This window comes from Primulina eburnea, chromosome 8 (assembly GCF_022965805.1).
Source record: "Primulina eburnea isolate SZY01 chromosome 8, ASM2296580v1, whole genome shotgun sequence".
In the NCBI taxonomy this organism is placed as follows: Eukaryota; Viridiplantae; Streptophyta; class Magnoliopsida; order Lamiales; family Gesneriaceae; genus Primulina; species Primulina eburnea.
The window spans coordinates 5376576-5393157 of record NC_133108.1 but is presented as its reverse complement, the minus strand read 5'-3'; the positions used below and the strand labels follow the sequence as shown (position 1 = coordinate 5393157).

Below are 16582 nucleotides of genomic sequence, written 5' to 3'. Positions count from 1 at the left end.
TGTAGAAATCTACCTGCTCTTTTGAGATGAAATGGCTTAATGCAATTGAGGGTGGCAATTTACTTGAAAGTTGAATGGTGTCCACGTGACTCCACGATCCGGTGGCAAATATCGAAAAATTGATAACTGAAAGTGAGAACATGATGAGGGAATAAAAGTTTGTTTATGTAAAGGCCAAATTTTGAGGATTAATGTGGGTTTGGGCTTGTCTATTTGAAGGGAGAATGAAAGGAGTATAAAATAAGAATTTCACGTTAGGGATTGTTATTAAAGAATTCTGAAGGATGCTGTAATATAGAATGTGGTCTTCATATCAAGTTTTGAATATGGGCCCCAAGTTTTGAATATGGGCCAAAGTGGGCTAAACATATAATTAGCCAAATTGGCACATTGGCCAAATTGGCTACGGGGGGCAATTGTTGTGTCTAAATATAATCCAAGAAGCCCACAAGATTTACCAAAGCCCAACAACAGCCCAACAGATGCTAAGCCCACAAGAGTTGCAAGCAGTTAGTCCAAGAAAAGCACGATGCGAGGAGTTAAGCCACGACCCAACGTGAATGATCGTGGAATGTGGTTGAAACTCCCCACGGAGTGTAACAAAAGCAGAAGGAATAATCAGAAAAAGGCCCCCGACAAAATCAACACAAAAATCTACAGCAAAGCTCTGCAGAATCCTCTCAATTCTATGCATGTTTATTTCAATTTTTCAGCAGTCAAGTATTTGAATTTTTTACACATTCCTTCAACTTTCTTGTAAAAACATCGATCAAGTTCATAGCAACATAATTATATTTGATGTTGTCAATGGATTCCCCCGGTAATTTTGTCATATTCCTCATTTTTGTTTGCGTTTTTGAGCCATTTCGAAGGAGTTAGAACTTACGACCGAATCGAGACCTACAACGTTTGGTAAACGAAGTCAGATTATTTCACAAATTTGGCACGAATACGTGCCTGACACGCCCGCAAATTTTAGTGACAAATAGAAAGGATACTTTGAAATAAGAGGAGGGAGCTCGATTTATAAAACTTTTTGGTCATGTGAAAAAAATATAAAATATAACCGAGATCACCCTGATTGAACAAATGGATAATATATGAGAGATCCATGTGCAGGCCCAATGACGAGACGGGATAATCCATAAAGATCAAAATTATCCATTTGTATTCTACAATCGACAGTGATATAAATTTCCTCATTATCGGATTATGTGGGTCGAGTCAAGTTTCCTTTTTGGGTCCAATTGTAGCGACAACGGACTAATCCGTCTCTTGTAAAACCCTAGAAATCCTAACAGTTGGCTCCCTCCAGTTCGCACGGAATCTCGTATTCTACTACAATTGTTTCTCGATTGATTTCCGGGGAAGAATATGCCTCCCAAAGCTGCGAAGTCGAAGGAAGCTCCAGCGGAGAGACCCATCCTTGGGCGCTTTTCTTCTCATCTTAAAATTGGAATTGTGAGTAATTTTTTTAGATGTCGCTGTTCGGATAAGTGACATGTGTTCTGTTTTTTTGAGCTTCCGCTGGGAATTACTTTGGCTGTATATATACGCGTGGATTGGAATTAATCTTACGTAATTATCTTCGCACAATTTTCAAGAGTTATTGTTTTTCAGGTTGGGTTGCCTAATGTGGGGAAATCAACACTCTTCAACACTCTTACGAAGTTATCCATTCCCGCCGAAAACTTTCCCTTCTGTACTATTGAGCCCAACGAGGCTCGTGTTCATGTTCCCGATGAAAGATTTGAATGGCTCTTGCAACTGTACAAGCCAAAGAGTGAGGTCGTCACTCTTAACTGACAATTTTGTGGCTTTTAACAATGGATCATGCCGTCTGTTGTGATTTTTTGTTTTTATAAACGGATATGAGATGCATGTATCCCTTTAGTGGTTGCCAGTAAATTACATTCCTTTTATTTGACTAGACGAAGCATTTCCCACATCTGACCCAATTATTTTTACCGTTTAGGTATCTGCTTTTTTAGAAATTCACGATATTGCTGGACTTGTTCGTGGTGCTCATGAAGGACAAGGACTAGGGAACAATTTCTTGTCTCATATCCGTGCAGTTGATGGCATTTTTCATGTCTTACGTAAGTGGTGATGGGTGATCTCACCGTGGGATTTGTTTTAGCAAGCTTGAACCCTCAGTTGTTGTGGAATTAAATAATGCAGCTAATTGGATCTAGACATTTGCTGGGAAACATTTCCTCTTACAATGATCGGGTATTGTAGGTGCATTTGAAGATCCTGACATCATTCATGTAGATGACTCTGTCGATCCTGTCAGAGATCTGGAGGTTATAAGCGCAGAATTGCGGCTCAAGGTAATTTTGATAAAATTTTGGCATTAAGATTACTTTGCCTTGTCTTTAGGATTTTGTTAACTGGCATTGAACTTTGTAGTAGTTGACTAGTTGTGAAAACTCTTATATTACTCTCACTCTCCATTGGTGGGGAAATATGATTAACCTTCAGGCAACTTGAATTGATTCAAGCTTCTTCATGTAGCTGTAACTTCTGTGCTATCAGGGATTTCTTCAGTTTTCTGAATATCAAAACTTTGAAATGTTGTGCATGACCCAAGGATCTTGAGTTCATGGAGAGGAGAATTGAGGATGTTGAAAAGAGCATGAAGAGGAGCAATGACAAGCAACTGAAAGTCGAGCATGAATTGTGTCTACGGGTTTGTATACTATTTCAGTTTTTCTGGCGTGAAGTATAGGATGCTAATCAACGGTATTTTATACTTTATAATCCAGTTTGGATGTTGAAGTGATTAAAGAAGTAATCTGCTTTTACTGAGTCGAAAGCCTCTTCTTATCTGTGCTTTTAGAGAATCATGGATGTTTATTTATCTGTCAATTTAGTTTTTTTAGTGCTTGTGATTTGCTGTGTCTGAGTATAGAAATGTGGTATATATGCTTTATGATGCATATCTGCATTACCAGTTCAAACAAAAATATCGGTAATATTCAGGTGGACTGTACTCGAAAATATTATCACCATTTAGAAATATCCAATTAAATCTTGATAATTCATGGGTTCACAGGTCAAAGCTTCGCTGGAGGAGGGAAAAGATGTTCGCCTGGTGGAGTGGAAAGCTGCTGATATTGAGATCTTGAATACTTTTCAACTGCTCAGTGCCAAACCTGTTGTTTATTTGGTCAGTAAATCATATAATGCACTGCACCAAATGAAAATAAATGTTAAAGATGCATGTGATTGGGTCTTTGTTTTTAGTAAGTGATAGCTATTTATTTTCCAGATCTGCTAATTTTATGTTTTTGTTTTTCCAAGCCTGCTAATTTTATGTTTTTGTTTTATTTGTTCATGGCTATTTTATTTCCAGTCATCCCTTTTTTCCAAAGCTTCCTTAAATAGACTTGTCTTTAACTGATATGTGGCCTTCATGGAAATCAACAGCCACTTTGTGTGTTTCTCAAAAGACTTGTGTCATTTTGACATATAACTTGTAACTTATTACGAGGATCAAATAGGAAATAATTAATCTATCACCTTTTTTTATCATCCCTTTAGTCATCTTTGAAAAATTTTGTACCTTAAAAATACCAAGATTTATGTCTTCTGTAACTTTTTTCATTTCGCTCAATGCATGAGTTGAAATAACACATTTCTTACTAGACAATAGATATATCTTTTTGGGGCAAGAGTAGGAATATCTGACCATGTTATTTAGCTAACAGTGCACAACTCAGTCCCAAATGTCGTCTTCAAATAATTTATGCTGTTCTTAATCTAAAATGAATCTCAGAGTTTTTTCTTCTATGGACATGAATTTTCATGCAGTGAAGACGGTTATGAACATGCTTGTGTATTTTGTTCTTTCTAAATCTCTTTGCAAAAAATATGAACTATCTTAGGCTGATGAAATCCATCCGATAGATTAATCTTTGGCCTACTTGAGAAAAAAATTTGCTAATCGGTTACACATCTCTAGTTGTTACACTATTCATATTTCCTGCATTTCCACCTTAGGTCATGGGAATACACTTTATTATATGTACAGGATTTCAAGTGTTACGATATATACTCCCAATTTTTCTCCTGTCATTGATTTGTATTTTTCTGTTATTACTTGTTAAAATTCCCCTTTCTATGTGTTGGCCTTGATTGGAAACAGGTTAACATGAATGAGAAAGACTATCAAAGAAAAAAGAACAAATTTCTTCCAAAGATCCACGCCTGGTATGATATCGATAAGTTTACTATGCTTCCAATGTTCATTGTATCTCTGCACGTGTACAAAAAATTTGTTCCTATAATATGAAGTTATTCAAAACAGAAGCCTAGCCTTTCTGATTTTGGATATTGTGGGTTTAGAGTTGGAAATTTTGTAAGCGTGGCTGCAAATTGTGAAATGACCAATACAGATTACTTCTTCTAATAAATTCATAATTTATTTGATGATTTGCGTGTTTTAAATTAATAAGTGGCCTTCACCTTCTGAAGTCGATAGAAAGTGACTAATTTCTGGGCATTTCCTTTCTCATTAGTTTGTCTGTTACCCTTATTTTCTTCTGATTTTAATGGAAAGAGATTTTTTTTGCTTAGCTTTTATTTTATCTTTACAGCTTTTAACTATTATCTCCCCAGGTTTTAATTTATCAAGATTTTTTTTAATTTTTCCTGTGTCTTTTAAGAATTATCCCTTGTTATTTTGTAGGGTGCAGGAGCATGGTGGTGAAACCATAATCCCTGTCAGCTGCGCCTTAGAGAAAAATCTTGCTGATATGTCCCTAGATGAAAATGTGAAGTATTGTGCGGAGAACAAGGTACAAAGGTTCGTTCAAGATCATTTTATTTTCTCAATGTGGGATTTTTTACAGTCTTCATCAAAGGAAATAATAATAAGATGTTTTCATAAGCATGTATAGTGAAAAGTTTGACTTGACAAAGTTGACATGAAATTTTTATGCTACATATAGTGCCCTTACAAAGATCATAAAGACTGGATTTTCGGCCATTAATCTCATTTACTTTTTCACAGCAGGACTAGATGAGGTATTTCACCAAACTTTTTGTTGCGTTAACTTTATTTGCTTGTAAGCAATATTTTTTTGGTTGATTTATCTTGAGTCATTGGAATTGTGTTCTATTTATTTTCAGTGCCTCACTTTGAAGGAAATTGTTATTTGATCGAATAAAATACTAAATTGGAAGTACCTGTCAGCTGATATGATGGATTGTCGGCTTGCCATTCACTCGTTATTGGGCGGTGGAAATTATTGATGCTGCATAGTTTTAGAAAATAAAAGTCCAATCTAAAAAAGCAGAAAAGTGTGGTTGGACACACTGCCCCTTTAGTTGTACTTTCATTGCTCATCATAATCATTAATTTTAACAGTTACACAATCACCGGCGAAAGCACATGACATAATACCGTTGAATCCCCCTTCGATCTGTTTCTTTTTGAATATATAGCTGCACTGTTCCGAATACGAGGAAACTGACTGGATCACTGCTTTTAGTTTGTGGAGAAAAGCAACATATGCCTGAGAAAAGGTTTCTGGCATGGTCACGACATGTTGAATATTGAAGAACGTGCTCTCTAGCAATTTTTTCTCCGTTGATATACTTTCTCAGCTTCATCAAACATTCAAGGACTTATTTGATACACAACCTTTTTTAATGTAATCGAGACACTATGTTTGTGACATTCATTAAAAGCACTTACTTCGAAGAGTAATGTAACATGGCCCCCTTGAAGCAATGATTCCTGGTTGTTTGAGAAGGGCGTGCATCTTTTATTTCTTTAATCGCTTAATTTCTCACTAGTTCATGTGACCTGTACACCACCTTTTTTTAAAATCCAGCTAAGGTCCCAAATTCTTTATTTAATATTTACCTTTCAAATCACAATAAAATGCAAGCATTGGCTGATGTTTTTCTTTCTGGCCATAACAAGAATGAATTTGCTCTCATGCAGGTAAAGTGCTGGCAAATTCGTCGACAGACAAAAGCCCCCCAAGCTGCAGGAACTATTCATACTGATTTTGAAAAAGGCTTCATCTGTGCTGAGGTAGTTACATGCTTTTATCGTTATTTATTGACGCACGTTCATATTCTCTAAGACCTTTTCGTGAAGTATAGCCATACATAGTCTATTTTACTGTTTCCAATTTCACTTGTTTATTTTCTTTCCTTTTCCGCATTCAGCATCCGCTTGTTCTGACTTCTCTTTTATCTACTTACATGATATATGGCTAATGTGTGCCTCAATGGAACTTTTACATACCATTCATTTTGTTCCCAAAACCTTGAATTTTGGTATCTGAATGGATCCTTATGTGCCATCTGTTTTGCACCCATGAGATGTGATTTTATACTTGATATTTTCAATTAATTTGAATTGATCTGTACCTACCATCTGTTTTGTTATCGTAAGCTTGAGTTTTAAACTTAATTGCATTTTTGGGGAGTATCGGTAGTACTTTGAGACAACCTAGTTGTAAGTGTTTCCTTTGAATTCTGGTATTTTGATCTAATATTTTGTCTCCTGCATGGCCGTAAAGATTGAAATATCATTGATCAATGTTACTTATCGTGCCCCTTTTTTTTCTCGAGAGTTGGTTTGCATGATTGTATGTGTTGGCACTTGTTTTATCTAATAGGAACGCAGTGGATGGAATATTCTTTTGTTCTACCATAATGCATGTTATTGTGTGATCCTTGATAATGGTAATATTTATCAGGTGAAATTCGTGACATGAAAATTGTGCTATCATGTGTGCTGATGTGCCATTGGTCTTGTAATATATTTTAGGTTATGAAATTTGAAGATCTGAAGGAACTTGGCAGTGAGGCTGCCGTAAAGGTATATCTCCGTTTAAAAAGTATTAATAATTCGTTGAATGGCGGTTGTATCTTAAAGATAATTTCTTTTATAAAATCATCCACCATGCTATTATTTAAGTATTTATCTATTTATTTAAGGTGGTCTCATAGTCATGGTTCTAAAATAACGTGGGTGCCCGCTCCCTAAACTTTGTTGCTGCTTCCTTCTGTTTATTTCCTTAAACAATGATAAAGATCTATTCATTGTCCGGTCATTCTTCATATTATAAAGACTTCCATGCAGTGCGTAGATTATGAGAATGTCAATCTCCATTTCCATTACCCAATGTGGAATTTGATTATGGGTGTAAACGAACCGAATCGAGCAAAAAATGACGAAAATTTAAGACTCAAAATAGTTCCATCTGAGTTAGAGTTCGATTCGAAGCTCAAATTTTTTTGGCTTGGATTCGTTTCGAACTAAAGTTCAAGTACAACTCGAAAGATTCGAACACGTTTGTTAACTATTCTAACTCTCGCTTGAAAGTAAGTACCCGAAATGATCAAAATTTGTTTACTAAATATAAAGTCGTATTACATATTAAGATTCGCGAGCTCTGTTGTTTATGGTGTAAACGAACCGAGTCGGTTCGCAAGCATTTCGAACTGACTCGATAAATATTTGATTTGTATTCGAGCTGAACTGAAACATGTTCAAACATTTTTCGATCCGAACTTGAACCCGAATTATTTTGTGTGATGGTTCGCGAGAGTTAGTTTGAAATGTTTGCGAACCGACTCAGTTCGTTTACACCCCTAAACTAGATACTCTGTAGCAGGGAATAATTACAGTCCTCGTGAACACATGCGTAGTGACTAGCGAGAGAGACATGTATTGATCTCTCTCGAGAGTATTAGTAAGACAAAGCTCACAATTTCTGTTGACGATTGATGTAATGTGCGGCACCAGTTGATTCGTTGATTTTTCATGTAATACTCTGGTCTTTGTATTTCGAATCTGTAACTGCTGTACATTCACTTATTCTTCTTTGTGTTTGCACAGGCTGCCGGAAAGTACCGGCAAGAGGGGAAGACGTATGTTGTCGTAGATGGAGACATTATTTTCTTCAAATTTAATGTTTCTGGTGGCGGTAAGAAGTGAGATATCTCGTCACATCCATTTTTAACTCCAATTTAAGTGGTTAAAATAATGGATACAAATTTACTTGTGAGATCTCTTATGCCTCTTACGAGGTTTGTAAAATTACGGCTTCTTCCCTTGAAAAAAACCGTGGTTAGACTGAATTTTGTTTGTTTTGGCTATTCGAAATCCATAATATATTCCTGATTTCGTAGCCTTGTGGACTTTGCCAAGATCCATATAATTAACTTCTTTTGTTTAGACAACACTTTTTCACATAATTTGCATTGGAACTTTCTATTGAGAAACTAGCATGGAGAAAAAAAAAACGTGCCTCGTCGTGTGATATTGGTGTAAGCTTAATCCCAATCTTTGGGGCAAGTTACAGAATGAGGTTAATTAAAAGAATCCGAGGCCACGTTTGGTTTGCAAACTAATGTGTGAAGCCTGTATACCGATTTACGGCATGCTTGAAAAAGAAACGTCAAACGGTGATATGATTTTATTGAACTGTTGTTTTAAAAAGGAGGCCCGGAAGTGTCCTCTGAGCCAAATGTTTGGGATACTTGATCAATCCATTCCCCATCCTGCAGGGATTGGTTGGACCAGTAACACCAGACAAAACGTGCCGCGCATTTATCAATCCTCCACCTAATCCACGTCCATATGCAGTTTATCATGTATTACTTATGTCATATTTCGAGAGAGCAACATCCAAAGAAATATGTGCAGTGTTTTAGGCAACTTTTTGCGAATGCCTCTGTTTGAAAATGAATAATTTAGATTCCATTTGGTGATATAAAGTTAAAAGAACAAACGCTCACACGTAAATGTGTTCTCGTGAACTTGGAGGGAGCTGCGGGCACGATACTTTATATACACAGATATCGAGGACAAGAGGAGGTCAACATTATCAAACCCTGGTCAAAAGGGGGTGGTGGGATCCCAATTCAATACAACTCAGCACATCGATTCACACACATACAACTTTTACAAGAGACAAATGTTAATTTAATCACGTGATCTGTATCTTGTATATGATTTTATTTATAAAAATTATTAATTTTTATATTAAATTTTTATTATTTTTGTTTATAATTTATCTAACCGGTATAAATTCGTGATATCATTTTTTATCACAAATGTGATATATGTAAATTTCTGATTTCTTCTTAGCATGCTCTCGTATACCAAGCATGACCTGAGTTATATTAGTGGCAAAAACTTGTGTGAGACGGTCTCACGGAACGTATTTTGTGAGATAGATATCTTATTTGGGTCATGCATGAGAAAATATTACTTTTTATGTTAAAAATATTACTTTTTATGTTAAAAATATTACTTTTTATTGCGAATATCGGTAGGGTTGATCGATCTCATAGAGAAAGATTCGTGAGATCGTCTCACAAGAGACCTACCCTTTATTAGTTTGATTTGAATTTTCTGTTTTTGAAAATAACATTTACTTATATCAAATAAGACATTTCAAATCAGGTATTTTTTTTGTCCAAAACAAAACTGAAATGATACGTCAACTCAAACAAAATGGGACCATATACCGAGCTTCAGATTCAGTTTCAACTGAAATCTCCCAAATTTTCTCTCTTTATAATAATACTTTTGTTCATTTGAAGAAAAAATTTCAACCTCTTTAGATAAACTTCACAAATTTTCCTAACAGAATTAGATGAATAAAAACAGATTGTATGACGAAATTAAAAAAAATTTTGAATTTTATTATGATTTAATTGTTTTCTAATTTCGATTTCTCTGTTTGATCGATGTTAAGTCTACACACGGGAATTTCAAGTGGTAGACTAAACAAATTTTTCGCTTTTGATCTAATCGTTATAAGTAAGTTTCTTGAGACGATCTCACGAAAAAATAATATTTTTTTATTGATGACTCAAATAAGAGACATGTCTCACAAAATACGATACATGAGACCGTCTAACATAAGTTTTTGTCAATCGTTATATATCTCATTTTCTTTACATATTATTTTCTCCTCTTATCATTTCAATTTCAAAATTTAAGGATTTTATTTTATTTTTTTTTCAAAAAACTACTTTATTATTTAATATTTCTACCAATGATAATTAATCAAGTGACTAACGAACTATATTGAAGCATGAATGAACGTTAAATCACGACGAATGCAACATTTCCAAACAATGGAACAAACGTAATCAATGGGGTATTTTGTCTGTTTGGAGAGAGAAAGTAGTAGCTTTATCTGCAGAGCGTGCTTCGTTTTGAATAATAATATCAGCAAAGAAAAGACAAATTGCACACTCACCCATAAATGTTTTTTTAGGGTTCTGAAATGCAATTTTTTTTTTTTTTGGGTTCATGGATTACATTGTCTTTAATGCACCTGCGGTGCAGATTTGAAGACCTTCTACCCCATACTTCGCCAGCCTCATTTTTTGGTTCGGTTGTGGACTGGGTTGAAAAGGGCTAAAAATTTGAGATTTCTTAGTACAGTGGTTGAGTTGCCCCCCCCAACCCAACCCCCACCACTGGTAGGAGTTTCCATCTTTCTTTGTCACGGGGGCTCTATCTTGAGGTAGAGAGTGCTGCTCACCTTTCGTCTGGTTAGATCTCAGAAATTGACTTTAAAATGCAGTCATTTCGTGTTTTGCCATGTTCTGCATGCTAGACAAACTTTGTTTTTCTTGCTGTGTAGCTCGGAAGTGTTTCCTAGTTAGAACAAGCGCTATTTAATGCTTGTGCTACAGTTAGTGACGAAGGAACGTTTGGGCCGTATGTTCTGTTAGTAAATGTTAAAAAATCTATTCGGGTGATTTGTGTTGGAGTTCTGCACGTTTGTCATCCAACTCATTGGGCTGAACGATTGGATCTTGAATGCTGGGTGACCCAGTGCATTTCCTTTAACGCGAAATCTTTATACCATTTTCTTGGCTTAGAGGTTAGAATGTGGATAGTTAGGCTTTTCATGGTTGGTTTTTGCTTCGTCTGTTCACTGGGGCAGCTGCCATCCCAGGATATTCTGACTCTGCTTGAGTTCAAGAAAGGAATCAAGCATGATCCAACAGGTTTTGTGCTTGATTCGTGGAACGATGAATCTATTGATTTCAATGGGTGTCCTGCATCCTGGAACGGGGTTATGTGTAATGGTGGTAATGTTGCAGCTGTTGTTCTTGACAATGTGGGATTGACCGCGGACACAGATTTGGGTGTCTTTACAAATCTGTCAATGCTTGTCAAACTTTCAATCTCCAACAATTCAATATCGGGGACGCTGCCTGCCAGGCTTGGCGACTTCAAGAATCTTGAATATCTCGATATTTCTGACAATTTATTTTTCTCCTCATTGCCACCTGAAATTGGTAAAATGGGTAGCGTAAGAAACCTCTCTTTGGCGGGAAATAATTTTTCTGGCTCGATCCCCGAATCCATTTCTGGACTCTCCTCCGTTCTTTCTTTAGACATGAGCCGCAACTCCCTTTCTGGCCCATTGCCCTCATCTTTGACGAGGTTGAGAGATGTGGTGTATCTTAACCTATCATTAAATGGCTTCACAAAAAGTATCCCTAAAGGGTTTGAACTGATGAAACAGCTTGATGTGCTTGACTTGCACGGAAACATGCTTGATGGTAAATTGGATCCTGTATTGTTGCTAGCTACTTCAGCCAGTCATATTGATCTTAGTGGGAATTTACTTGGGAATGCTGCTGAAGAGCATCTGAACTTTCTTGGGGATATTTCGTTGTCCGTGAAGCATTTAAATCTAAGTCACAACCAATTGGCGGGATCACTTGTCAATGGTAGTATGGCGCAAACTTTTGGGACTGTGGAGGTTCTTGATTTGAGCTACAATCAATTGTCTGGGGTGTTGCCGGGGTTCAATTTTGTGTATGATCTTCAAGTCCTGAAACTCAGTAATAATAGATTTTCTGGTTACATTCCTAACAATCTTCTGAAGGGAGAGTCATTGGTGCTAACGGACTTGGACTTGAGTGGCAACAACCTCTCAGGTGCATATACTACTGTAAACTTTTAGCTGTCATCCAAAAATTGTCATAGCATCCTCTTATTCATTACTTTTGTGGTTGTGAAACAGTCTAATTTTGTTGTTTAGGGAAATTGATTCAGAGTCCCGTCAATCTTGCGATAACTACCTAACCTTTTTGTTACTTTGACAGGGCCAATAGGTATGATCACATCAACAACATTGAACACCCTCAATCTCTCCTCAAATGTACTTTCTGGCGAGCTTCCACTGCTGACGGGAAGCTGTGCGGTAGTTGATCTTTCGAGAAACCAATTTGAAGGAAATTTGTCGCGGTTGCTGAAATGGGGAAACATAGAAATTCTTGATCTTAGCCACAACAATTTGGTGGGATCCATTCCTGAGGTAACTGCTCAGTTTTTGCGGTTAAAGTACCTGAACCTGTCCCACAATTCCCTGAATGGTTCTCTCCCAAAAGTTATTCTGCAATTCCCAAAACTCATGACCCTCGATTTCAGCTTCAACCAGTTGGATGGACCACTTTTACCTGCTCTTTTAACATCAGCTACTCTGAAAGAACTTCACCTTCAGAGCAACATACTATCCGGTAGCATTAGTTTTTCTCCTCCCTCGAGTGATTCAAATCTCAGTGTTCTTGATATTTCCGATAATCAGTTGGATGGCTACTTCCCTGAGGGGCTTGGAAATTTTTCTTCTCTTCAAGTGCTTAATATGGGAGGAAACAAATTCTCTGGTTCTCTGCCTACTTCTATTGGTGGTTTGGGTATCTTAAATTCATTGGATATTTCTCGGAATCATTTTACTGGTCCGATACCCAAGAACTTGCCTAACACTCTCCAAAGCTTTAATGCATCCTATAATGATCTTTCTGGTGTCGTACCAGAAAATTTGAGGAAGTTTTCTCTATCTTCTTTCTACCCTGGAAATCCTCAGTTGCAGTTCCCTAATCCTCCTCCCAGTTCTGACCATATTCCAGCTGGAAATACAAGTAAGAAACATTTGAGAACTCTCATAATGGCGGTAGTAATAGCGGCTTGTCTGATTGCTATTATCATTTTGATCCTTCTTGCACTTTTCATATATTACAAGTGTGTATCGAAAAGGCTTTTGCCACATGAGACCGAAAAAAATGCCAGATATCAAACATCGGCAAATACTTCAAGCTTTGGTGGAGGAGTCCGTTCAGGTGGGTTGGTTGTATCGGCAGAGGACCTTGTGACATCTCGAAAAGGATCGTCATTAGAGATAATTAGTCCCGATGAGAATATGGCTGCTGTAACCGGCTTCTCCCCATCCAAGCCCAGCCAATTCTCATGGTCGCCAGAATCAGGGGATTCCTTTACTGCAGATAATCTTTCCAGACTGGATGTCAGATCTCCTGAGCAACTGGCTGGCGAGCTTTACTTTTTAGATGATACAATCTCATTTTCAGCTGGGGAACTATCAAGGGCGCCTGCAGAAGTCCTTGGAAGAAGCAGCCATGGGACATCTTACAGAGCAACTATGGAGAACGGGTTGTTCTTGACTGTGAAGTGGTTGAGAGAAGGAGTTGCGAAGCAAAAAAAGGACTTTGCTAAAGAAGCTAAAAAATTTTCCAACATCAAACATCCAAATGTGGTTGGATTGAGAGGGTACTACTGGGGACCAACACAACACGAGAAGCTTATTCTTTCAGACTACATATCTCCAGGAAGTGTTGCTGGTTTTCTCTATGGTAAATGTTGTATTCTGTACTCGAGCAATTTCTGCATGTCTTTGCTTATTTTATGTTTTTTATCCTGATTTTATGAGAAAATTCTAAAGTTGTCAATCTATCTCCTTTCACCCCTCGTTTGGATGTTATCGAAATGTCTGTTTTCTCAAATGACACCAGTTTTGTTTTGTGGAATCAAACTGGTTGTGGTTAGGTTTCTATAGTTTCATGAAACTAATTTTTGTAACTTAGTATTTTTTAGTGACATCACTTGTATATACTCCTAAAACCCAAAAAATATATAGGTGGTTACAAGTATGGGCACGAGGACGCTATCCTATAAAATGCATGAAGATCAAAATGTCTGCACTTCGTCTTTTTATAGTTGGAATATAATTGGCTACCTAGTACTTTCTTACCATCCCCTATCTGCAGATCGTCCGGGAAGAAAGGGTCCACCCTTGACCTGGGCCCAGAGGCTCAAAATAGCTGTTGATGTTGCACGTGGCCTGAACTATCTCCATTTTGATCGAGCCATTCCTCATGGAAACCTTAAAGCTACCAATATACTACTAGATGGACCTGATCTCAATGCTCGAGTGGCTGATTACTGTCTGCACCGCCTTATGACCCAATCGGGCATCATAGAACAGATTCTTGATGCTGGGGTGCTGGGATACCGTGCACCTGAACTAGCTGCATCAAAGAAACCTGTACCTTCCTTCAAATCCGACATTTACGCCTTTGGGGTGATCTTACTGGAACTTCTAACAGGGAAACGTGCAGGAGATGTAGTTTCTGGTGAAGATGGAGGTGTTGACTTGACCGATTGGGTTCGTTTGAGGGTGGTGGAAGGCCGAGGATCGGATTGTTTCGATTCTGTGTTGACATCAGAGATGGCAATCCCGGCAGCAGACAAGGGAATGAAGAATGTTCTTGAAATAGCTCTAAGATGCATTCGTGCTGTATCTGAGAGGCCCGGCATCAAGACCATATACGAGGACCTTTCATCAATTTAGTTATGTTTGTTTTGGTGGACGAAATGGGATTTGGGAATCAATTACCTCATTGAGCTCCCTCTTTGGTTAGATGAGATAGGAAAACTAGAAGTTGTATTAGCTGTTTCTCCAAAAAACTGCTCTGATATCGGGTCTTCTCATTTGTACAAAAGTCCTCATCTGATGAATGAGATCTGAGTATGTTTGGTTTGTGCTTTTATGTGCAGATGAATCACAATTGTTTCGCTCAAACTGCTTCTTGTCTATGGTTTGGAATTTGATTGAATCTATTAGAAAAGTTAACAAGAAATCATAAAGTTTACGTATGGTTAATATGAAGCTTCAGAATGTACAAAAATCAAACCTTTGAGGATTATCTAAATGAATATTAGTTGATTATGAATTTCTGTTAAAAAAACAAAAATTGATGCGGTCGTTGCTCCTTGGAAATGCCGAAATACATTGACGTCTTTAATATTTAACCTTGAAATTTATGGGTTAATTGGGAATTTTATAGAACTGTAAAACAAATTTTATAAACTCTTATATACTTCTATTTAAGATTTTTGCGGAGTTTTGTAAATACTAGCAAGAAGTACGTGCGATGCATGTGTATATTAATTATTTAATAAAAATTAAACTTTGATTTTTTAAAAAAATAATTTGAATCATTTTTTTATTTATATTGTGTTGGTAGAATAAGATTCACAAAATACGCTTTTAGTAAAACACATTTTTCCTATTTTTACTTTAGTATAAATAGTTTCTTTTCTTCTTTTGGATACTATTTTGGAAGCTCATTTCTCGCTGTAAGCCGAACAATGAAACATCTCCATTTTCTGAGAAAAGTTCTTATGAGGCTTAACATATTGGTTTAGTCTTTTGTCATATTAGAGGAATAAATTAATTAAGAACTTATATACCTTACTTTCAAAATTTTTTCTCAAATTAAAATTCAATCAATTGATTTTATGTTATATAATAAATTATAATGAGCATATTATGTAGAACGAATTGAACTGAATTTTTTTTTTTTTTTGAAAAAAATATATATCTAAGCACCACGTATAAGTTATAATAACATAAAAATCAACCAAATTATAAAATTTATAAATGCATAAATAATAATTTATATAAGTGAAGCACACTAAAGACAAATAATTATCAATTTAAAATATTTGTGACTAACTCATCAAAATATTATCAAAACTAATGAAATAATAATATTGATAATAAAAGATAACTTATAATATTCAATTTAAATATTATTTAATCTCCTACAGAACTTTTTCACCTTTTGCTTTAGAATTATATATAAATATATATATATATATTATGTATTTGTATGTGTAGTGATTGTATTGTTAGGATCAGAAAAAAAATATACATTACTCTTTTAAAAATATTTGTTTTTAAAATTTATCTTCAATCGTTTTTAGGTGTTTGAAAGATTTTCTTAAACGGTTAAAATATGAACCACGTGAGAATTGTGGAAGATGATTCAATATTTCTAATAATATTTTCAACCGGTTGACAATCTAAACAACAAGATATAGTTTGAAATGTAAAAACTTTTGAAAAGTAAAGACACAAGAATTTTATGGATGTTCGGAGAAAAACACTCATACCCTTTTCTTCCTCTGTAGGAAAAATTCCACTAAAAAAATTGTCTGATATATAATTTTTTTAAAAAAATTACTACTAAAATATTTAAATTTCTTATTATATAACTAACTCTCTTAATTTTTCTATCAGATTCATATTTTATTATATTATTTTCATGATTATTGATATAAATTATACTAAATAATTTATTTTTCAATTCTTAGTTTAAAAATCATAAAATATATTAGTATTAAATTTAATATTATTATATACTTATCATGTTATTGTACTATTTTATATATAATTATTTTTTTCTTATATATTCTTGTGATACAATGATTTAT

At 35.7% G+C, this 16582-nt stretch overlaps 2 protein-coding genes across 3 annotated transcripts; both read left to right on the top strand.

Moving 5' to 3' along the window:
- The first annotated feature begins 1205 nt into the window (after positions 1-1205).
- LOC140838661 (obg-like ATPase 1) lies at positions 1206-8159 on the top strand. 2 transcript variants are annotated; one of them, XM_073205128.1, is made up of 12 exons: positions 1206-1461; positions 1621-1788; positions 1976-2099; positions 2242-2333; positions 2594-2692; positions 3059-3172; positions 4151-4215; positions 4694-4810; positions 4956-5031; positions 5957-6049; positions 6794-6844; positions 7868-8159. In XM_073205128.1, the coding sequence occupies exons 1-12, from the start codon at positions 1375-1377 to the stop codon at positions 7964-7966; spliced, it is 1185 nt and encodes a 394-aa protein (XP_073061229.1). In that variant the 5' UTR covers positions 1206-1374; the 3' UTR covers positions 7967-8159. The 2 variants fall into 2 exon arrangements, with proteins under 2 accessions (XP_073061229.1, XP_073061230.1); XM_073205129.1 differs by lacking the exon at positions 4956-5031 and having other exon boundaries at positions 4694-4802.
- Positions 8160-10134: 1975 nt separating this feature from the next.
- On the top strand, positions 10135-14859 carry LOC140838660 (LRR receptor-like serine/threonine-protein kinase GHR1). Its single transcript, XM_073205127.1, has 4 exons — positions 10135-10542; positions 10635-11946; positions 12115-13656; positions 14071-14859. The coding sequence occupies exons 2-4, from the start codon at positions 10884-10886 to the stop codon at positions 14652-14654; spliced, it is 3189 nt and encodes a 1062-aa protein (XP_073061228.1). The 5' UTR covers positions 10135-10542; positions 10635-10883; the 3' UTR covers positions 14655-14859.
- Positions 14860-16582: the final 1723 nt, after the last annotated feature.

Coding starts and splice junctions, on each gene's coding strand:
- LOC140838661 (XM_073205128.1), top strand. CDS start 1,375: ATGCCTCCCAAAGCTGCGAAGTCGAAGGAAGCTCCAGCGGAGAGACCC. Junction 2,693..3,058: donor AGCATGAATTGTGTCTACGG/GTTTGTATACTA, acceptor ATGGGTTCACAG/GTCAAAGCTTCGCTGGAGGA. Junction 6,050..6,793: donor AAGGCTTCATCTGTGCTGAG/GTAGTTACATGC, acceptor AATATATTTTAG/GTTATGAAATTTGAAGATCT.
- LOC140838660 (XM_073205127.1), top strand. CDS start 10,884: ATGTGGATAGTTAGGCTTTTCATGGTTGGTTTTTGCTTCGTCTGTTCA. Junction 11,947..12,114: donor GAGTGGCAACAACCTCTCAG/GTGCATATACTA, acceptor TTACTTTGACAG/GGCCAATAGGTATGATCACA. Junction 13,657..14,070: donor TGTTGCTGGTTTTCTCTATG/GTAAATGTTGTA, acceptor CCCTATCTGCAG/ATCGTCCGGGAAGAAAGGGT.